The 24,220-nt window shown below is 40.7% G+C and overlaps 1 protein-coding gene across 1 annotated transcript in view; it reads left to right on the top strand.

The window, feature by feature from the left end:
• The first annotated feature begins 13,315 nt into the window (after nucleotides 1-13,315).
• The window catches only part of clybl (citrate lyase beta like), a 54,174-nt gene continuing 43,269 nt past the window's right edge, over nucleotides 13,316-24,220 (top strand). Inside the window, exon 1 of the mRNA XM_044019466.1 lies at nucleotides 13,316-13,384. Coding sequence (XP_043875401.1) covers nucleotides 13,341-13,384 — 44 coding nt within the window. The 5' untranslated portion in view covers nucleotides 13,316-13,340. The remainder of the gene's footprint in view (nucleotides 13,385-24,220) is intronic.

Here is a 24,220-nt window from a genome sequence, read left to right as displayed (position 1 = left end):
AAAACCATTAGCTTCAAACCGTTTGTCTTGGTTTGTTGGAAGATAAAAGTCTGTAATTTAAAGCCAATTATTCTTAACTTTTAAAAGCCACCATTATGGACAAAAAAAAGCAAATAAACAAACAAAAAAACACTCAAGAGTTCTCATTTACATAACCTGTCCGAGATGTCATGTGACATATTCCTATAGTGTAAGACCAGTACAGTTTGTTTTGCAGACCGACTCCAGCATCTCGTCACGATTTCCCACCAAAGACGTCCAGGTTGGTGTAATTGAAATGGATGGCTGCTGGATGGGCAAAAGGTCAGTAATTGTCACCAGTCAAATGTGGTTATAATACACCCCGCTTGGGTCACAATAAGGCCTTCATGTAGACGGTGTCGCCTGCAGGTTGGGAGCCTGCTGCACTTTAGGCCTACATTTCATGCTCCATTAATTTTGTGCACAGAGTTAAACATCTCATACCATCTGAACAGTGTGCCTGGAAAGGAAAGGACAGTTGTTTGTCGAGCACTCGCTAGGTGTCCTGGGGGTGTTTCAGAGTTAAATACTACAGGCACACAGGAGGACATGGGAAGAAAAGGAGACGATCGCATCGGCTCATGCACACCCTCCACTAACTCCCCTAGATGGACTTCATCAATGTAGTGGAATGTTTTTGTTTAACTTTAAAGCTGCGTAACCCTTGGCAATATTGTGGTTGGTGTTATTATTCTGCCTCTGTTTAGTCTTTGTGAGGGGAAATAATGGAACATAATTTGCATGGGATGTCCTTCCCCAGAAAATGGGCTCTGACAACGATGTCCATCAAACGGGTCCGAGAGACTGTTTTTGTGTACGTGTGGACAAGCATTTATCCCACCAGACTGTTCCAGGACAGGGCAGCAAAATTAACAACTGACACTTTTTGTGTGTTCTTGACAAGTGACAACCAGTCATGACATCACCATTTGGAATTTGAACACTCAAGTTCACAGACATCACATGCAACCAGTAACGTATTGGATAATGCCAGCTGTCTAATCATATGTGATATACTTTAGTGTCTCATTTCCTCTAAATGAGAGCACAATTTACTCAGGGTAATGCTTACTGATGTTATAAATCAAATGGGACTTACGCTCCCATAGAATTCCATGCACACCAATTATTTTCCATCCATTCTTTATGTAGGTCTATTCCACTAATCTATGTTTTCAGTCATCAGCCAACCTTTTGCAGTCGTCTCACTCTAGTAGCACAATATTGCCATTGCCTGCATCTGTCTTGACATAAAAAAAAAAACCCACTTCCTGTGTGGGAATGTCACCAATCCGGGTGACATGAGCTCTGCTACACTGAGAAATACAGAGAGAGTCATGTGGAGTTGATAGGCATTGTGTCAACTCATTTGACATGGGTTTGAATGTAGTGGACATTTGTTTATATTTAAAAGTTACGCGCTACAAGTTTGATCGCATTTCATATTACCATAATACAAAATCTCAACTTTTCAGAAACTTTAACAAAGGAGAAGAGGAAAACGTATTAACATCAATTATACAAAGAAGACAAAAAGTAAGGCTAATGTAAGAATAACAGTATGCAATTTCAAAATGTCCAGTTCCCAATGTCCACTATCACAGAGAGAACTGTAGTAGTCCTTGTACGATACAATGTCCACATTTTAATTTCTGTTGTGAACACATCCTCAACTGCTGCTCACTCAGATTAGTGAAAATAGTGAATCAATTACAAATAAGTGATTTCATTCTTGAACATCACTGCGTTTTAAGCAAGTTAAAACTAAATAATATGAACTTTATTTTCTTGTTTGTAGTTCCCACTGTCACTAACACGGTGGAAATTTGAAATGGCGCACATGGTTGTGTGCAGCAGTGTGTTTGTAGTTTTTCTGGGTTGATGGGTGTGTGTGACACGAAAGGTCTTAGGAAATTGAAAGTGACGACCCAGCATGGAACATGCATGGAAGTCACTTCTCAGAAATGTGACCTTTTTCTGGTCGTTGTGTCAGGGGTGGGCTAAAACGGAGGAGTGAGGTGTGTGTGAGTGTTTGTGTGTGTGTGGGGGACGGACAAACTGATTCGAAGAGAATGATACAATCTTCACTGGTGCAACTCCAGCCTATAAAAGAACACCCCAGAAGGCATATCGTTTTAAAGGCACCCTCGTGGTGGAGGGGTTACCATGCGGTGAGTGGGTGAGACAAACTGAGAATGACTTGTGGTGTCCACACAACATGTGTGGAAAAGCCAGCATGGTTTCACAAACAGTGCCTGACCAAATTTGAGATGTTTTTTTCTGCCAAAGTGAATTGTGTATGAACCCAAATCCCCACACACACACACAGACAGACACACACAAACAGAGTTTAAATAAAAACATGTCTGCTTTATCATGAGAACTTCACTTAGTTCCCGATGGACAAAAACTGATGGATGATGACATGTTCTTTGACAATTTCATATACAGCAATATTTCTATTTATGTATAAGTGCATACGTAGTGTGTACTGCATAGACAGTACTCACTGTTCATGTGTGCAGGTCTCCAGAGTGAACTGCTTTAAAGCAAAGTACCACTAGAGGGCGGTCAATGATTACAAATCAGAATAGTCCAGCACAGAGCAGTTATTAATTGGAGCAAAGAATATTCAATTTTTTTCATTAACATTTGACAATTACTGTAGCTGTTATATATATTTTCCGCTTTAAACTACTTTTATGAAGTCAATGTAGTAGTGTTATATTTGTTTACATGAATGCATGCATCGGTGTGTGTGTTTGCGTGCGTGCGTGTGTGTGTCCACCACTGGACATATACCGCAGGGGACTCCTGCATTGTCAGGGGGCCTCATGTGGCTCGTGTCTGTTCTTATCATCACCACTCACCCCCCCACATGCACCAGCCGCCGCCTGCCTCTGCTCACGGCCTGTCCCTTGCTCCACCATGATCGTGTGAAGACTCTCCGTTCACACTTTGCTTCACGCTTGTCAGCTTTATTAGTGATAAACTACTTGTTGTTTTCCATCTATAGCACATTGAAAGCCACTCCTCCACGCCAACGTCTGCGACGAGAGAGGAAGCGCAGAGGCTGGGTGAGTGTGAAGAACAGCCACCGTACGCTGTCACAGGTGTCTGTGGAAAGCATCATGAAGGGTGTCTTCACTCTCTTTCGTTTCATAATGCATGTGTGGTGGAGGTGGTTGGGGAGAAACAGCTCCTTCTCACCAGTTCATTGGGCCTGGTGTCTTTTTAAACTCTTCATGACTTCACACCCATTACCATCCTTCCCCTACATTTAAGAAACATCTCATGGTCATCTCAAGTCATCATTGTGGGCTCATCACACTCCTCACAAGGGCACTCATAGATGGTAGGCCCTGAATGTTCTGTTACAGACTGAGTTCAGTGACTTAAATATCTGATCAGTATAGTTTAGTATTTACATTTTGGGGGCATTTTGTTAATAACAAAGGATACAGTTCACATATTTGATGCTTGCAGTTAATAAAGCATTAATAGTTCAGTATTAGTATAGTGTTATTTTCTAAAGCTTTTACTGTGTTTTATTTCTAGGTGCTATGGTTAATACTGGTCAAAATGGAAAATACAACAAAATGTGGACAAAAAGACTACTCAAAAATACCACTCTCGAAAAAAAATAGATGTACAGCGCTGTGCTATTTAAAGTGAGGTGAAGGCTAAGTTCACTGATTTTACATTTGCCACACACAGGTACAGCAGCTGGGAATTTGTTTTTGTGAAAGAAAGAATTAAACCCATGCATTTTGAGTTGCTGGAAATCTAAGTTTTATAAAATCTAACATTTTCGTAAACAAAAAGGAAAGAAAACGTATATTGTCAACTCAGACACACGGTTTACTTAGTAAAGTTTTAGACCACTTCATTATTAAAATGAAAAACACGATGAATTATTGTGTGAGATTTTAGCCCCTGTGCACTCCATAGGTGAATCTGAGGTCAGAAGTTTGAACAGCACCCCCTGCACTGTTAGGCATTTAGTGCGAGTTTAGGAACTTTAAAGCAGCATGAATATTTTGCTGTTACACGCTCTGAAACCACTCCACAGGAGGTTTCACAAAACTGTCCTTTCACCGATGTGTGTGTTTTATTGCTGAAACAAAAAACAAAAAATAAGAAATGCATATCTGCATTCAAATAATCCTCTCTGTTTGTTCTACGCCCTAACCTTTTTGTCCCACTTGAAGCTTTTTGTTTATGTTACACTGTAGTACATTTATATTAATGCGACTTTTGCTGTTTGTTTTGAATAGGAAATATGTAGCGATTTTTGTTTTGTTTTGTTGTTGGTTAAGTGATTTGTTTTCCGATTTATTGAAGCCTGAAATACATGCTAAAATTGCAGCAAACTGTACTTCATGGTCACAGTGTGTGAAGCTCAAAACTCATGAATACAAGCTCAAACAAAAGATGTTCCGACCGCTGGTGTTTGGTCAGTGTTTCTCTTCACTGATGTTACAGCAATATACAAAGCCTATTCACCTGTGGCCTCTGACCATGGCAGGTTCTCAGGTCATCCAAGGCAACGTGCATATTTTCAATGCCATCTCTGCTGTTGCATTATTGTTTTATTTACAGGGCATGGACTAATTATTCCAACAGCTCTCTTAATCTGGGAGCAGACTGACAGTTGCCATCATCGGAGTGATCAGTCTTTTTCTCAGACTCGGCTGAGGCTCTTTGATGTATATTAACAATAATTGGTGCCACCGCCACAATGATGTTTAGTAAACCTTTGTGCTATTTTCCAGGAGGGTGCCCACGAGGAATTTATGTGTAGCTGCACGATCTACACAGACGCCCTCGGAGTCAGGACAGATGGGAGGACTCGCAGTCCTCTGTGGATCAGAGACGCCACGACCTTATCATAATTATCACCTTAAAGGACATACAGTCCTCCTCAATGTCTTGTTGTCTCTTCTGATCAACAGACACACTGATAATAACTTCTTACACTCAACTTTGATTACTGTTACTTGTGTGTATATGTATATATATATATATATATATATATGTATATATACATATATATGTGTATACATATATACACACACACACACATATATGTGTGTGTGTGTGTATTACAATTTATATTAAAATATTAACTGTCAAATATTTTATTCAATTATCTTAAAAAGCCAAACAGCGGTTTAAGAATATGTTACATGGACATATTACAAATGTCCCTCAGTCATTCAAACTTTTTCTTCTGCTTGTCAGCTTCGACAGTTTAATCGTTCAAAGTGGATGATGAGTCATGGCTCTAAACGTGTGTGTTCGTTGTCGTGTCTGCCTCACGTCTCTTGTGGTTTGAGAACAAGTTAGTTTGCTCGGTTCCCTGTATTCTGCCAACCACCACGCTTGATGCAGTGACAGTGGCGGTGTCTCGAGTTCCAGCATCTTGCAGTGACTCCAGCAGGTTCCGAGTCTGCCAGATTCTACAAGTGAATGAGAGGCAGATGTGTGGTGACAGCGCAACGCTCATTAGGCCGAATCAGTGTCACACTGTGACAACTGGCCAACTTGAGGCTTCTCCCATCACTCAGTACTCACTCCATTCAGTTAAGACCAGCTCGGACTCTCCCAGACTTCATTTAAAGCCATTAACTGTTCTGGCTTGTTTCTTTCTTACCAAAACCAGGACCTTAGGTTATGTCAGGTGTCTGCTACACTTTCTTGAATCCCTTGAATACATGATCTCACGCCACAACATTCCTCAAAATCTTTAACCAACTACTTCCTTACACCGATCTTTGATCCCTGTGGTTATCCCTGACTATGACCACTGGTCAACCCCTGCTCTTAAATCTCAGCTGTGTGATCAGCTCTGGCCCCTCTGGGCCTCCATCCCTCGGCTGAAGTTGTGATATCTATTTCAGTCCACTAGAGACCAGACAGCCGCCACAGTGGCTCCAGAGAATTCCCTGTCCAGCGATTAGGGATGGTAGCACTCCGTTCATATGCTTTAGCATCTCCTGTGTCCAAACTGCTTAGCATCTGATGGGTCGCTCTAAGCCATTAAGGCCAGTTTGCAATTATAGATGTGTGGCTGCTGGACACAGAAACAGATGTGCTTTGATCTATTTACGGTACGATGGATGGGGCGGGGGTTTATAACAGCTTACTTCCATGCGTGGGTCAAATCACGCACCACTGACATCCCTTCTCGCTCAGTTCGCTTGACATGCACTTGTGTTTTTCAGTCAGGAAAAAAAAGAAAGTTTAGTGATGAATGGGCATTAGCAGTGGACGGCGATCGCAGCTGCTATGAGAGTGTGTGTGTATAGATGCATGCATGTGTCAGCACACATGCGAGATCAAGGATGTGTGAATGGTTTATGCCTTAAATATGTGTGCGACAGCCACCGCCAATCATGTGTGGAGGTGAGAGCTTGTTGAATGGAAATTTGCACAATCCAGTTGCACCAAATAAAAGAGAACCAATTCGGGCCCCATCTGTTTAAGCACCAAAATCCACCAAGGGGCAAAATAGTTAGTGTAGCGGTGCATTTTTATCACCTTGTCTCCTTTCCCCCTCCTTCAGCTTGAAGTGCTTTGGGTGGTGAAAAATGGAAAACAAATGTTCTGTTGACAGCTTTCTTATGCCCAGGGTGTGTGTGTGTATTTATATCATAAAGTTGCCAACACATCCTGGATTTACAGGCTGACCATCGCTAGGGGGGAAAAAGAGGGACAAGGGGTGGTTATCCCTTAGCTCGTTCTAGTAATTACAGGATCAGCAATGAATAGGTCTTGATAGGCCTGTGAGAAATTAGCATAGTTACAACTAAGTCTGCTGTAGTATGAAATTCATGTTCCCTGCAGTAGAGCGAATTCACTTCTAAAGTGGAACCTGCTGATTGCCTGTTTTGGGGTCGGGTGTGACAACTGCTCACTTTGTACCTGGACCACATCAAAACAGAGTTAACGGCTGAGCACACTGTTGCTCCTGTTGCTGATTCAGGCTTGATCGCAATAGGACTCATCACTATTATTCCGTCCACTATCATTTTTCCTCCGTGTCACTTATCTTATTGTCATCACTTTGCTTCAATTAAGAATTCTCAGGTCACTCGTATGGCATTTAGTGCTTGCCTCCAGTGTACTGCATGCTCATTTGTGACCACTTTACTCTGTAGGTAAACCCTGATTTCATAATGTTTACACTGTCAGCAGGCAAGCCTGATGGGAAGATGGTAATGACTCCACCACAAATATGAATAATGAATTAACTCATAAAATTTCATGAATGCGATAGGATGCACAACATATGGAAATGATGTTCTTGCTGCTGAGATTCGGTGTTAAAATTAATACCGCTTTTACTGCAGCAGTGCTGCATCCTATATGATATCGCCTGCAGCATGCTATGAGAACACTGCCTGCTGTACCATCAGAGAGGTGCATTCCACAGAGCGCACAGAGGGAGTTCGGCACTGACATTGTGCTGTAACCGCGTCTGTCCTGAGGTGAACCATGTGTACACAGCTTTAGGTCCTCTATGATGTCGGTGTTTCTCTGTCCACCAGTGATGTGTTCCAAGGCCACCATCCCACTGTGTTTGCACCACGTCAGTGTGCTGAATGGAGTACTACGGCAGCATTCATTCATAAACTTACATCTGGCAAACAGCACATGTTGGATTCTGATTTTAAAGAATCCTTATTAAACTTTCTTGCAGCTCATCTACGTCCAAAATGAACAGTTTTATTTATTGTGAATTATTCCTCACATTAATTAAACAACAAAAGCTAAGTTGTTCAACAAAATAACAGACGGCCAAGATGTTAATATTCTGAGGTCTGGCTGGACCTGCTCATTAATTCAGTTAAATGAAGTGAGAGAGGGGAATCAGAGTGAACCGAACAGGAAAAAAGCCCTTAAAACCATTTCCTGAGATTTGGGTAACATGCAGAAAACTCAGTGGTTTAGTATTTGTCTCCCCTTCATTCATTCCCTGATTTCCTCACACTTCAAATGCATATTCATCTTATTTTTCTCACTTTGCTTTTCTCCAACATTGCTCCATTGCCTGACTCTGTGTGTCCCTCATGATTGCTGGGTCAATAATCGGGTGGTGGACTGGGTCAGGGGGCACAGTTGGGTTTTGTCCACCAGCTCTGGGCTGTAAAGGTTAATGTTTTCTGACACTCTGAGGTCCATCAGTCCTAGACGCATCATTCTAGTAATGCAGAAGTCATCAGGGCCCAGGATTGCGTGGGGGCTCTGATCTGGAATCCCAAACAACCTTAACCTCACTGAATTCCTGATGAAGAATGCAGAACAGTTAATCATTTAATTAAGATAAGGATTAAGCTACTACTTCTTATTGGATTGTAATAAGAAGGTTTGCAACAAGAAGGACTGCAGTGTTATTTTGCAAAAGAGATGAGGAATATTTAAATAGATTTGCTCATGTTAAAGTCCACAAACACAGACCACTGTGCCAGTTAAAGGGATGTTGTAATTTCTGTGCAAAGGCCAAAGTTTAATCTGGATTGTGTAGCCTCTTTAGCTGGTGTACTGGTCTTTTCCAACCACACTTCCTTGCAGGCACTCAACTGAATTGTTGCTTAACCTGCGCAGTGACCCTGCCACATGCTATCTACATCCTTCTACCCCAAATCCACCCCTGCACTATTACCCTTGCAGGCAATGGTTTTGCTATAGGCGTCAACCAGAGACACAGACTTGCGAAGAGAAAGCCATAATCCTTGTGTTGGGGCAAAGAAAAAAAAAAAGTCAGCACCAGTGCTTACTCATCTGTTAAAAACGGAGTGATCTGCGAAGTTTGTACGAGAGGGTTTTTGACGGTGCCCTGCTGCTTTGTCAGTGCAGCACATGCTGCAGGCACTGGCATCCCCTATTGCCTTCCAGGTCATTGGCCAGGCTCAGCAGGAGGCGGGCTTCTAGCCCCATGACACGTCTCTGATTCACAGCTGGATTCGTAACAAGGTATCATAGCAAATGAGTCGGTAAAACATCACTGGTCTGAAGAGCATGAAAAATTGTCATGATATCATTTGTAATTCCTGATTCTGGACTGCCGTTTGTCGCAGAAAGTGCAGTAGAGAGTGAGAGAAGGATCTGGTAATGATGGGGTTTTATTCCCCTTCACCATCTCCACCACTCTCGACCCCCACACCCCCATCAAGCCCACACCCTCACCCCAAAACTCATGCCTGAGGGGGGAAATCCAAGCTAATGTAAGGAGGCAATAATTAAACATCTCGTGAATCTCAGCCAAGTGGCTCATAGGTGTTGCACTCTTAACATGAGGGCTTTATGACACATTGTCCCGTTCTTGAACTTGGCTCTTGCTCTTCATTGCACATGACTCTGAGTGGATGGGTTGTGTCAGACTGGGCCTGTCATAGTGTGCTGTAGTGATGATGTTCAGGGGGGTAATACAGGGTAAGTAAGGAGTGAGTCAGAGGTTTCAACACAATCGCATAGTTCCTTTCTTTCTTTAAAAAAATAAAAAATGTTTTATATGCTGTACAATTTATGGTCAATTTCTGGTGCCTGTGCTCTGCTGGTGACCTGGCTTAGTGCTGCTGCTACTGCTGCTGCTGCTGCTGCTACATAATCAGTGTCATGTGTTCTCAGCATTTTTGGTTCTATGTTATACCTGGTCTTACCTACGTTTTAAAATTCTTTATATTTTTATGTTTTGTTTTGTTTTTTATGGCAGAAGCAAAACTCATTTGACGGACAGGTGCAATATTCATCTTTCTATTCTGTTATTTACTGTACCCTCTGCAAATTTTACGTCCTTTGTTGTTGTTGTTTTTTTAACTTTGTCTTCGATTTTACCGTGTTGCTCTGTTTTAACACTTCTTCCCAACAAAAAATGTCCATGTGGGGACAATAAATCATTGTATATTTGATTTAATATTCGTTAACTATTTAACATGACTTAAATCAAGATCAAAGAACTTGAAGTTCACAATATGAATTGCTTAATTGTGTCCTTGTCTTTAACCAAAACCTTCATTTGTGCATATGTCATCCTATTTCAATAAAAGAAAGAATGAAAATGAAGGTGCTAACACATAATGTATTATGCAATAAAATAAGATAGATAAACCCTGTCTAACCTTTCTCTAGTGAGAGTACAGTTGGCTGTGAGGCAGTGTGCAAGTTTGATGGATGCAAAGAATGGACAAACATCATCTCCCGCTAAAACCACAATGGAGACCTTGGATCTAAATGTCATGGTTTCATAACGGATACACTGACATTTGTGTGATGGGATTTAGCCATGGGTTAATATAGCCATTGCTGGCACACTGCATTGATGTCCATCTCACTCGGGCTGTGAAGTCTATCTCACCATTTTTTTGGTGCTCTCACAGAAGTTTCATTCAAAGGGATGAATTGGATTCTATGCTGGTTAAAGCCAATTATTTTATCAGAAAATAAAATGTTTGAAATGTCGGTTTGTTTTAAATGACGTTAATGTGCCTCAGGAGCTGTTCAGATCATTCTTTTTTTGGTGAGTGTTGGGCTGTGGGTGGGGGCTGTTCAGGAAGGCAGGCGATCAGCATTAAAATCAGAGCCATGTAAATCTAATCAATTATACAGTTTTTCAGATAAAATGTTGGTAAATCAAAACACATTTTCCAAAAGTCACAGTATAATGAGAAATTTAAATTGGAAAGAGAAACCATTTGTTTATTATAAATGCCAGGGCGAGGTGGTGACTTGCCATCCATAAATTTCGTTATCCTTTCATATTCCTTTTATCTATGACTACAGCTTTGGCACTCGTTCAAGATTTTAATGAACCCAGACTTCTGAGGCATCAAGGCCTAGTGATGCATTGTCCATTTGGATCAGGGAGTACAGAAGGGGGGACAAAGGCAAAAAAGCTTTTGCCTTTGACATATTATTTTATATTCTATTGCCTTACTGGGGGGTCATTAGGTGACTGCAACATTTAACAACATAACAGACTGACAAGAATAAACACATATTCAGCATATATCTGGAATTAACTACCAGACATGATAATTTTGTGCAAGCGTGTACGTGGCAAGGGGGTGACTTGAATCAAAATAATAATTTTCTGTCCTTTATGGGGACACAGAGAACCCCCCTGCTCTGGCGAGACCTGGTGTCGGCTGCTTTCTTGCGCTCGGAGGTTCCTAGGGGAGACCAGAATGGAAGTTGAGCATCTTGCTGTGATCCAAAGAAAGTGTGCCAAATGCTATCAAAACTGGATTAGTAGACAACAATTGTGTTCGATGAACGGAAGGGTGGGGGGAAGAAGTAGTTTCCAAGTAACCGATGGATGGAATTTCCCAACTCCACTGCATTTTTATCCCATGTAGGAATTGATGTGCACATAAGCTCCCTTTGTTCAGGAGTAAAGTCTATATTGAAAAAAGTCCACTTTCTTTTACCTGAACACAGATAGACTGGAGAGGCAGCAAGCATGCTAAGATGTATTTCACATTTATTGTAAAACCCAGTGACCTATTTATACGTCGAGGTCATGTAAGATGTGGTGTAATGAGGGACCACTCATGTCTCTGTTATTTGTGATGAAATGCTTATGGGCCATTGGTAGAGAAGGAACAGCGTATATTAAGAATATCACTTATCCAATACAAATGACTGGGACTGCAAATAATGGCAAATATTCACCCTTTGGTCAGCCCTTAAAAGTCATATTATGGGTTGCAAGGGTTGTGAGTAAGACAGGTGTTCCCTTCTCACAATTCAATATTTTTTGGAAACCTTATATCAGTAAGTGAAAATGTGAAATGAAATATGAACTTTGAGAAAGGGGGAATCCTTTGTTTTATTTGCTTTAATGTGATTTGTAATATTGGACCAGAACATTCCTTTCAAAGCAAAAACAAGAAATTGTCATCATAGGAAATGAACTCTCCCTTTTTTCATACTCAAGGTTGGCCACCAAATACCTTTGACTCCACAACACTTCATAAAGTATAGTGAAGTCCAGCAGCATGTGCGCATTTAAATACACCCACAACCCAATGGCTGTCCTCTGAATGCTGACATTTGGAGCAAATCCCCTGCTGACTTCATCATGGCAAATATTGCGTGTCATTTGTGCACCACACTTGGACCTGGCTGATGGTAGTGGTAGTAATTCACCACTGCTGTGAGAGAGAGCCCCTGGGGTGACGTGCCGTGTGCTCAAATCTCTCTTCTCTCTTTCCTTTGATTCCCCTTCGTTGTGAGCCTCAGCCTGTCTCTGTTCCTTCTGTCTCATAGAGCAGAAGGACACCAGAGTCATTGTAGACAGAGACCATCTGTGATGTAAAAAAAAAAGAAGAAAAAAAAAGATATCAAAAAAAGTCCACTACAAATAATATCACTTAATCAAACTACATAATTTATCTTATGTAGTTTTGATTACTTCTTTTGAATAATGAAATAAATTACAGCCAATCACGTGGCTGAAAACATTTAGGCACGTAGACATGGTCAAGATGACCATCTGAAGTGCAAACTGAGCATCAAAATGTTTATGATGGGGATTGAAGTGACATTGAATGTGGCATGGTTAGTGGTGCCAGACAGGCTGTCTGAATATTTCAGAAACCGCTGATCTGCTGGGACAAATACAAATATCCAGTGAGTGGCAGTTCCCTGGGTGAAAATGCCTTTTGGATGCCACAAGGTCAGAGGAGAATTGCCAGACTGGTTTCAAATTGCCCCTTGCAATGGTAACTCAAATGACCACTCATTTCCACAAAACTATGCAGAAGAACATCCCAGATGGGCTACAGCAGCAGAAGACCACACCAGGTGGCACTCCTGGGACTTTATTGTGTCCTGTGTACCTAATAAAGTGAGCAGTGAGTGTGTTTCCCCCCCAACTTAGCCATTTTCTTACTGGTTGGCTTCTCTTGCATGATTTATACTTGTGTTACATATGAGTACTTAACTGATAACTTGGGATTTGTTATGGTCTGACTGCGTTGTAAATAAAGATGGAGAAGAGAAAACAATCCATAATCAAACATGTTTTCCATGCATCTCATTGTTTTGTTTATGTTTCCCTTTTGTTACGTGATGTCGTGTGTGTGTTTAATCTTGGAAAATGTATAACAAATTGGAGAAAAAGGAAAACAAAAAGTTGTCTCTATTGACACCGCCCCCATTACGTTCTTTCTATTTACGTTCCCATGTGCGAGTCGTCTTCGTGACCACGCCCCTCTCTCGAAGGTGACCAATGGCGTCTCGCAGGCTGCAACAAGGAACAACTTATGCAGCCAATCGCCGCGCGCTCCTGTTGACACGTCAGCGAGGCAATCATGGCGGCTCACATGCTCCGAGCTGGAAGACGACTTGTCCCACAGTAAGTGTATGATTTATTTCTCCTTCCCCTAAAGACGAGACGTGTCCTGTCTCTTGCTGAAGGAGTCACACTATTAAAGCTCGGTTGGTCAAATGTGTGTGCGCTGTCGAGTGCGGGAGATGTACTGCAGCTATCACAGCAACACTGTTTACAGTTTGATGTTTGTTTACTCTGTTTGAATTTGGCGTTATTAACGCTGAACATGTGCACAGAAGCTAAGCACGGGCAACTGTGTGCTTCCCTCACCGAGGTATTTATGTCAATACCGTTATTTATGTAAAGAAACATGGCCTGACATGTCATTTTGATTCAGTTCAGTCACTACACGGTACATAACTTATATAGATATTTATACAGTATATCACAACATGACATACTGTTCTTAGGGTGTATGAAATGTGTGCAAATGTGAATGAATCACACTTAACTTTAGGTTGTCGTTATAATGGAAGAGCTGGCTGTAATGGTGTCCTGGCTGTAACAAGATCAATCACTTTAAAACTCATCATTCTGCATACTGCACTGAACATCCAGACTCTGTTTAGATTTTAATTACACTGTCTAATTGTGATTATTCTTCCACATATTCTTCCACAATAGCCAGTTGATTCGTAATATTTAAGCTGAGATTCAGTTTAACAGTCGAAAACGTGATGGACCTATGTGACATTAGCTAGCATTCAAATATTAACCACTGTACATTCTAATGTGAGGATTAGAGCTTTTAAGATTTTGTGACATCTTCTTGTGACGCTGCAGATTGTAACAAATGGAGGACCAGGATGTTTCATATGTTGATATGAAAACATTTTTTTTTGTTTAGCTCTAAACAAATAGCAGTGGCAAACTAATTTCATCACTGTGAAAGTATTAATTATACAATACATAATATGGGGGCCAAACAGTGCAGCATGTGGCTAGCACTGTTGCCTTGCTGGTTCGTGTCCCAGTCCGGGCCTTTCTGTGTGGAGGTTGCATGTTCTCTTGTGATTGCGTGGGTTTTCTCCAGGTTCTCTGGTTTGTTCCCACATGTCCCAAACATGCAGTTAACTGGACACTCTAAATTGCCCGCAGGTGTGAGTTTGTGACTGAATGATTGTTCATCTCTATATGTTGGCCCTGTGAAGGACTTGCGTCCTGTCCATGACCTGATAACTACTCTATATTAGAGTGTAATTTCTTATCTTTGTAACTTTTTATTTTTTGAAATGTTCTCACTATTGCAATGTATTGTTCTTTTTTAATCTTATTTTATTATATATTTTTTTATTCTTATTCTTATTTTTATTCTATTCTCTTTTTTCACAACTGAGCTGTGGTGAATGTGTGTTTCCCCCCTGGGGGAGGAATAAAGTCAATTCAATTCAATTCAATTCAATGTTGTACCTGCGTTTCGCTCCTATGTCGGCTGAGATTGGTGCCAGTGGCCCCACGACCCTCGTGTGGAGGATACAATGGTAGACAATGAATGAATACTGTTAAATTGATAGTGTAAATTGTGTAGAGTAATTGCCATACCGAAGAATCCTTTGAATGTGGAAATATTTTTTTTAATTGCACTACAGAAGAGACTAAATGCCCTTTGCAATTGGGAAAAAGGAAAGTTGTATATATCCGTTTCTGTTATCGGCCCAAGCACTTCCATCAGATCTGCTTGTTGGATGTCGGCAAAAAGTCCAATATCGTGCATCCTTAATGTAAATAAAAAATAAAAAATAAAAAAAATAAAATTTATCCATCTCTGCGGTATACATATACTTTGCTGTCCAAAGTACAAATAAAAAAATTAATGAATTAATGAATTAATGAATTTTTCTATAGCCAGTATTTTTGCTGGCTACTTTGCCTCCTCACAGCTCTCCATAATTGCAGCCCCCAAAATCCTTTTTTTTTTTTACATCAACTGAGGTGAAACTCAAAATATGATAATGAAGGTACTGATGCTGCTTTCTTGTGTGATTTTAAGCGATACAAGTTTAAACTTGAACAGTCAAGTAAGTCATAATCCAATCCATTACTCAAGCGATACGTCATTTGAGCACTAAAAAGTAAGGGTGCAGAGTTTTCTGCTTTCATTTTGTTCTTTCTTTTTAAAATCTGTTTCAAGTTTCTCAAATTGATGTTGGTGTCATATTGAGCTGTTGGAGTTCTCCTTTTAAGAAGACACAAACATAGAAATGTTTTCATGTGTTCTAGTCTTCTGCGCATTTCTGCAAGTTTAGCTCATGAGATTCAGCAACAGATGGTTAGCAGTCAAAGTTGCGTAATGCCGCACTACTTTTTATAAATTGTCACGCACGTCTCATAGGAAGTATAATTAGAAACTTCAAACAGTCTTGATTGTCTCTTACAAAGAACTTTATATTCTAGTAATGTGTCTGCACTGGTCAACAACATTGTGACATGTGGCTCTAATTCAAGGCGCATGAATTTCCAGAGGCACAAAGCTGATGATCCTGCCAAATTAGAGTGTGAAGTGACTGTCACGTCAGTGTGTGTGTGTTTTGTGTGTGTCTGCTTGTGCTTGGTGGTAGCCTCAGCACACTCTGTTATTCCTCGTTAAACTTGGCATTTGATGTTTTTCTTGTAGTATTCTACAGAAGTTTAGAAAGTGAATTTCCCAATATGTGAACAATCTTTTTATGATATATGATGTGTATAATGAGATTCATATTTACTTTGGGCTAGTTTTTCTTGGAGGCGGTGCATTTATGGTTAAATGCAGCCCCTCTCAGGAGGCTGGAACTTGGCGAGGAATGTGTGTGCTTGTTTTATGGACAGCCTAGAGCCCTTGCTTTGTATTGGCGGCAGACTGCTTTTTGTCACAAACACCCTTGTGTCAAAGATGCAACAGCATCCTGGAGGAAGCATTGACTGCTGCTATGAAGTCGACAAGTGATGAAAGTAGCCTAGAGGTTGTCAATTAAGAGAGCCAAGGCCTGGACCTTATAAGTTAATGGGCAGTTTCCCCTCTCAGGGCCTGCTAGGGCTTTATAGTGTGGCTTATAAAGCCCCCAAGTGTAATGCACCCCTATAACGTTTTCAATTAAGAGAAGGGGCATAAAGCAGTGCAGACACTTGGCACTCAAGCTAAAATGTTTATAAAGTGGCATTTGACATAAATTGGGAGGGGGGATTTCAATTGCTCCAGTTGCTTTAAAGCAGCAGCTACTGTGCTGAATTTTATTTTGATGGCACTTCATGCTGACTGGAAGCATTACCGACTTCCTGGTGTCTTCCCATTACTAGTTCCTTTAGCTTGGTCATATGGACGCACAGCCTGACATTGAAAAGCCCCGTCTTTCCAGTTGTAAAAGAGATTAAAAGCAAGAAAAGTCATACTTTTAATGTACAATTGTAATATTATACACTGTTAATATTAAAACAAAGTGTCATTAAAACTGCATTTGTTATTCCGCAGTAAATTGGCTAATTTGCATTTATTGTCTTATAATACCAGAGGAATTCACGCCTCACCTCAAGTTTCTAGTTTGTAATGCTCCTGGAAATGAGCAGTGCTTAAAGAAAATCCCTTCACTCATCTGGTGTCTTCTGTGGTTGAACCAGCACTGGCCTCTGGTAGATAAATAAATGAGTGTTGAATAAACACCAGTGTGTTGACACCTCATTTCCTTGTTGATTGGTGGTGGAAGCCGAGCTTGAGGTGTGTGGCCATAATCCAATCAATCAAGAAAACAACCGTGAGGACTGTGTAACCAAATTCGGCAGCTATGGGAAGGCGAGCAGGTTTACAGAGTAACCTCAAACCTTGTGTTTTCCTTGTGTTATTTAATGTGTTATCATTTTTTGCAAGACACATTTCTGGCATTTGCATCAGGTTTCTGAATGTTTTGATGCTCTAAAGAAATTGTGAGACTCTTTTAAAAGCATATGTACTATGCTTGCTCCCGTATATTGTGTATGGGACAACTATAGTCATGGTTAAATAGGACAGTTTGTAAACGATGACATAAACAACATTAGCAAATAGGGGTGTGCAGTATACAAGTTAACTGATACATTTAATGGTGTCACAACATGGATTTCACTACATCACAACACCAGATTATAGGCAATAGGCCTCTTAGGTGCTGATTTACCATGATACACATTGGACTTAAATCAGTGCAAGCTGATTAGAAACCTTTTCCAACTACTCCTGTTGGTGTAGAATGTCACTCTGTCACTTGACATTAAAACCTCACAGCCATGAGTGAAGCACTGCAGTCGCTCTCCTCCTCTTGCACCAGGAATCACCTCTGTGACGACAAAGCTTTAATTGGCTCGAGGCTACATTGATGTGTTTTTGTCTGAAGAAATTCAGATCAGTTATTGCTTATGGTTATCTCTCCCAAAGGGCATGCAATGTATTTGATCTCCTCCTTCTCACAGCTCATTATTTACATATAGGCACAAACACTGTGTTTAATTTTCAGCGGGGAAGCTGTAAAAAAAACAGTTTGGTTTTAGGAGTTTGCTTTTGCAAATGCAAACTAGCTTGTAATGCCTGTTTCTGCAAGTGAAATGCAGCATGTAATCATTTTTTTTATAGCTGTATTGTTCCTATTTGACGATTGCATTTTGTGGTTTTTTCCTCCGGTGTTAAATCATTGAGAGTGTTGAAAGTATCTTTCTTCATGTGAGTTGTGAATTGTTGGCTGATTATAATTTTGGAATGTCAGATACATGTATAGGTTTCTCAGCAATACAGTTTACTCGGGTTCATAACCACGGCTTGGATAACAATTGTAATTGAGTGATATGTTATGGTCACAGTGAAAACCATATAGCCCTTTATTAGTTATGCCACAACATAACTGTATGTGGAAATTGCCCAGGGGGGTCATGTTTCTGGCCATGGCCTTTTTTGAGGCAGTGAATCAATAAATCGCTCTGTTACCTGTTGTTGACCCAGCTAATCTAGTCTTTGAAATCTGTTACAGAGCATTAAGTTAACACGTGTTGCTTAGTGAAAACAAAACCCTGGTCTCTGGCTGGAGACCAGCTGAGTAAACGTAACTGAGGGAGCAGTGTGGGGTGGCAGAGAAGAGAGGCCTACACTTGTCCCAGTGCTGGTGGATCCATATGATCAACAGATGGATATGCTGGCCCTTATCCTTGAAGGGGGGGAAAAAAAACAATCAAAACAAGTGTATATGCTCAAGTACAGAAGCCTTTGATCAAGAGCACATCTTCGGCTTCAGGGTAGAACTTCTAAGGACCCCCCGAGCGCGCATGGAATCGCATCTGTATAAACATGGCCGACGAGGAATGTGTGAACAATGCAACCTAAGAATTTTGTTCAAGAAACATGGGGTGGACTTGGCTAACGGGTGGTTTTTGTGGTTTCAAGTTTGAGCGTGGTGGTCAGATTGAATGAGAAGCTGGGGAAATATTCTCTGTTTTTAATGATAACATAAAGAGGGGAACCTGTGATTCTCCTTTTCGTGGCAACACAAGTGCTGTGATGAAATTACTCTATTGAAGATTAAAGCGTGGGCTCCCGTTCTTGTTGCATTCATGGGTTTCTGCAGTGAAATGCTCCAAACCTGTCCTTAATCTATACTCTCTGTTAGGTTGCATAGACTCTGAGACCACTCAATGTTGTCTTTATTGTCATGACAATTTACAGCCTGTGCTAATCTATTTATTGAGCTGTATTTGAGTCGAGACTTTTATGGGAATACGTAGGAATTTTCAATAAACCAAGACTTTGTTGGTCTGTTACAATTATACTTGTGTAGCATTAATCAGGTAGCAGTCAGAGGTGTGTGTGTGTGTGTGTGTGTGTGTGGTTGGGGGTTGGAAGGCAGGATATTGCTTCCAGGTTTAGAGTCAGCACTTCTGTCAACAGGCTGAAGGAGCTCTCTAGCCAATAAATACATAAAGATTTAGGTTTACACCTCAGAAACCTGTAGGAGTATCTGTGGCATTTTTGATCATTTTGATAAACTATGCTTGTGTTGAGACAAGGCTGTTTTGGTCTTCTCACGGCATCGCACCGAGGCTGGCTCATTGCCATGGTGATGGTTGGCTAGTTCCAGGGCGATGAGGTGTAATTTACCCAGCATTTCCTGTCTGATTCACGGCATCCTAATGAGTAAGAGTCTTGCTTTTGCTTTTATAGCAGAGTGTTTGTTAACCAGACGCAGTAGGGGGGATTGTGTGTGTGGGTGGTTGTTTTCAGTGTGTGCGTGTGTGTGTTTTAATATACAGTACTTGTATATGCTTCCCTTTGCTTTTCTGCCCTAACATGCTTGCTTTAAGTATCATGTTCACCTATAGTGGGGACTGTCTATTATAGTACATGGGTCCATGCTGTGGCCACGTGGCTGCAGTTCCTGGTTCAACCCCTCGGTGTCAGTGTTGACAGTATGCCTTGTGATGAGGTCTCAGAGCAGCTTAATGTATGTCTCTTGTTCTAGCGCCACTAAAAGCTACATCTTATTTATTTAACCCATTAAATAGTGCCACTTGGTGACCATCCAGAAAACATGGGTTGTGCTATCAACCGTGTGTGCACAATAACGATTTCCTGCAGCAACAGGTAATAAAGTAAAAATTGACATATTAATGGCAGCTACAAACCTAAATTAGAATAACTATTACATCATGGCTCCCTGCGTAAAGATTAGTCATGTAAGTGAACATTGTAGATTAACATTTGCACAGATGTACATCTCTGCTCTTTGTATTACTGCAATGTAAATGTGTTTTTTAACTTGTGAAAGCAGTTTGAAGTCACTGGGCAGACATAGGCATCTGTCAATCTCAACATACTAGACATTTTATTTATCTGTGGGTAAATGATTACTTATCAGCAGCTGTCCTCATTGGATTGTGCATTTCTCACTAAAAGCACAACATTATAAACAAGTAGGGGAACAAAATTAACAGCTGTGCTCTTGAAATTTGTGTGTGTCCAGTAGTCCTAAGGAAAAAAAAAAAAACTAGGGATGCATCATTTTTTCCAGCTGTACAGTGCATGAACATCAGATGATTATCAGCAAATAAGATGCCATTTGCAGAAAACTGACACCTCAGCTTATCTGAGGTATATGTTTACTTAAATAAAGCGTAACCATTTGTATAAATATTGATAATTGGCCCACATTGGTGTGTCATTAAAGTATAATTGATGTTGGCATTGTAGCTCCTCATTAACTCCTGTGTTTTGTACATTAGGAAGAAAATCAGCTGTCATTGACCAGGCTATATTGGCCAGCACATTGATAACAACTATTGGATACAAATGTGACAGCTGTGATGTGACTTCATAAAATAATTGTTTGAAGAAAAAAAAACAAGAAATGAAAGAAAAATCACATTTGTGATTTGTCTGGGCTTACAGAGATGAGTTGGCTGGTTGCTTTTGGTATTTTGCCATATTTGGAAGTGGTCACTGGCACAAGTTGCAGACAGGCATCCTCCTGTTAGCACTACACTTCATTAGAACCAGGTTTCACTGTGCTACCACACACATTCAAACAGCAGGGCCATCTCCTTAGCATCAAAGGACATTTTATAGAAAGGGTTGTCTCTGTGTCTGTCTTCCCATCAGAGTCTGCTAATGATGCATGCTGCACATGTTTGTAACACTGACACCCTCTTCTCCCTACCACTCATTCACACTCTCAATCACTGCTCCCTTCGCTCTCTCTCTCGCTTTCTCTCTCCCTCTCGCCCTCTCCCTCTCTCCTTCTGCCCATCATGGTGTTTGTTTGGCTGCTGGGTTTTGTTTGTTTATTGTTTCCAGATGGCAGATGCAGACTTCATTTGTGTAGCTTTCAAGTTCCCAGAGAGCTTTTTACTGCCTTGGCTCAAGCGCTTATCCTGTTTCCTCTAGCCAGGCTTTATGATGGGCCCTTTATATGTAGCAACTGGAAACAACTGTCACTACCAGTCTGCGTCAGGGAGACGAGGAGAAAGCAAAGAGAGGAAGTTTTTTCTTTTCCTTTTTTTTGCTCATCATTTGAACATCTTCATTAGTGACAGAGCAGTTGATCCACAGAAAAGGACAATGTTTTCTTTTTCTTTTCTTTTTTTAGCTTCATAGAGGAGACCATCGATCATGTTTACTACTCTGCAGTACAACTGTATCATCAGCGATCCCTGAGAGAAATAGGATGAAACGTGCAAAACTAATTCTTTGTTGACATGACTGTTATGCAGCATCCTCACAGTTGTGATGAGGCTGGTACTATGTTGTTTTTAAGGCTTTGCTGAGTCTAGTCTGGGCATCATTATGTGCTGTGACATCACTTATTTACAGGAACCCAGGAGGGCAACTCACCCTGTAAATGTGGGGGAGGACCAGTGCATGTTTTTACTCATCGGATGCGGTTTTAAGATGGAGCAGTAATCAAAGCTCTCAGCTATATAAAATCTACCCCTTTTCCTGATGGAGGCCTTTTCTTCTGGCTGCTGCTGAATGAGTGATTACCCCGGCATTCCATCCTGCCTAATCCCATTTCTAGCAGTGTTTTAACACTATTTTTGACTCAACCCAAAAACTAGTTAATGTTGTTTGTATCGCATTTCTCTGTTACATTCATAACAAGAGGGGCCAAGGAAGCAGATACTTTCTCCGCTGTCTGGAGGATCCTCAGAAGCCATCTTGTTTCACCGCCTCAGTTGTCATTCCGCTGAAATCACATAGCTCCTCTCCGATGATGTCAGCTCTAATCACAGGGATACTTATGTTTGTTTACTATCTGTCAGGGTTCATAGTGTGTGCCAGGATAGAGGTAGCGCTGCCATACACGATGGGAGTGGAGGCACAGTCATTACACTAACCTGCTCGTGACCCTGCACAAGGGAATCCAAGCTGAAGTGTGAGGGGATCGGACTTTAATGTTCACGTAATCAGTGGTGTTTGTGTTTTACCACCACTGAGCGCTGTGCTTGCCGGCTAATCTCATCAGGTTTTGGGCTGTGGTGATGGGGTGAGCGAGAGGACAGCCTAGAATGACCCATATCTCCATGCCAGCGTGGCCACAGCACTCCGATTTTGATGTGTAGTTCCGTCAGAGTTGAATACAAGGCCCTTTACCGGAGTGTTTACTACCGAACTGTCTGGCACAACAAGATAAAGCCTGTGCTAATGCCCTCTAAGGACACAGCCACTATAGAGAAATCTGGGCTTTTGCAACTACATACACTATAACATTGTGGAGCAAAAGTGATAATATATAGAGAGCATTTACAACAGCTGTTCATAGTGGTAATTCATCATTTGTTTACTTAATGTAGTTAAATAGGATGGACAAAATCAATTCTGTCAATAAGACTGGATTTGTGCAGTTTTCATCAAACAGATTTTTGCCAAGTTCTTCAAAAAATAAGAAAAATAAGTATGAAAGTAAGAGATATGATATTCTTGGTGACATAGGTTTACACAGTCCATTAGACAGCCTCACAGTATGTTGCATCTTTTAGCCTGCAGCATTCTACAAACTTCTTTTTGAATCTGTTATTGTAGCCAGTTGTGCAAAAAAAAAGAGCTTTTTATTTTTTCAAAGTTTTTCCTTTCTTGAATATGAATGCGTAATGCCACATGACTGTTGAGGAAAGGCTGTGGCTGCATGTGCAGTGACTTCACCACTCTCCCCTGCATCCTGATCATCTCCAGTTGAATCGTCAAACATCCCAATCTCAATGTCTACATCATGAACATTGTCCTCTTTTCAAAATAACAATAATACTAATAATTATATTTCAATTGAATTTGCTTATTCAAGTTGAACTGGTAAGTTATGGTTCATAATGATGTTTCCCTTGGAAGTTAATGGCAGTCACCCAGTAATCTCAAGCAATTGGCTTTTAATCCCCACCAACATGATTAAAGCTGTGTTCAGACTGACTAAGCCCAAACAGTATTTTTACTATTAACCTTGCAATCCAGATAATATTGTGCTGCCAGTACACTCTGCATGTTTATTATTATTACTACTAAGTTTTAGATAGTAATATATATTTATTTTTATTACAGTGAATTGTAATTTACAAAACAACATTATTCATTGTTATGCCCTGGTCAGTTAATTGTATTGTTTGCTGGTTGTGTTTAAGTCTGTTTGTGAATCGCTTTTTATTGTTCAAATGAATTGTTATGCACTGACAATGTTGCTTACGTGTGCCGTGTCCATTGGCAGATACCTCTTCAGTCCCTTCCTTCAGTTTACCATCCAGTACACTTGCCCAAACCAAAATTTAAACAACCAGGTGCTCTTTTAAACCAGTGGACATATTCAAGCCAATTCAAACCCCTGATGTGTGTGCGTGAGGACACTGGGGCATTATAAAGGAAGTTCTATTATGAGAGGGATGGATAGTTTTCCTATTTTTGTGTTGAGGTGTTATTCTAAATATTTAGCTTTCCACTGTAAAACAAGGCTAGTCATTGATATGGATGCCAGGAATGGCTGCACCACCCTTTTGGTGATCTGCAGTTCATATTTAGTCATGTTTCCTCAGCCTCACTGGGCTCCAAGTAAAGCACACAGTCCATATCTATTCACACTAATGCGGAGACATAATTTAATCATCGACCTGTGATTGCTTATTATTCAATATGTATGATATAATCCCACATGTTCTGTAAATCGTGCATGTTATCATTATATCTACCTTTCCAAAAGCTTTGTAGTATTTCTGTTCAGTGGTGAGGGGAAGTTCAGTTCAGTTTTTGTTATTTGAAATATTTAATAAAGGAAGATACATCCAAGTGAGAACATGTGTTGGAATCAAAGGAACCTTTAAAAACTGCTGGAATTGTCGCCTATAGGCCTAATTATCACCTAACAGCTGATGTGGCAACAAACCAGTAATTATTAT

Source organism: Solea senegalensis, linkage group LG2 (assembly GCF_019176455.1).
Source record: "Solea senegalensis isolate Sse05_10M linkage group LG2, IFAPA_SoseM_1, whole genome shotgun sequence".
NCBI lineage: Eukaryota > Metazoa > Chordata > Actinopteri > Pleuronectiformes > Soleidae > Solea > Solea senegalensis.
Note: the sequence above shows the minus strand (reverse complement) of the source record. Positions and strands in the feature narration are given on the sequence as shown.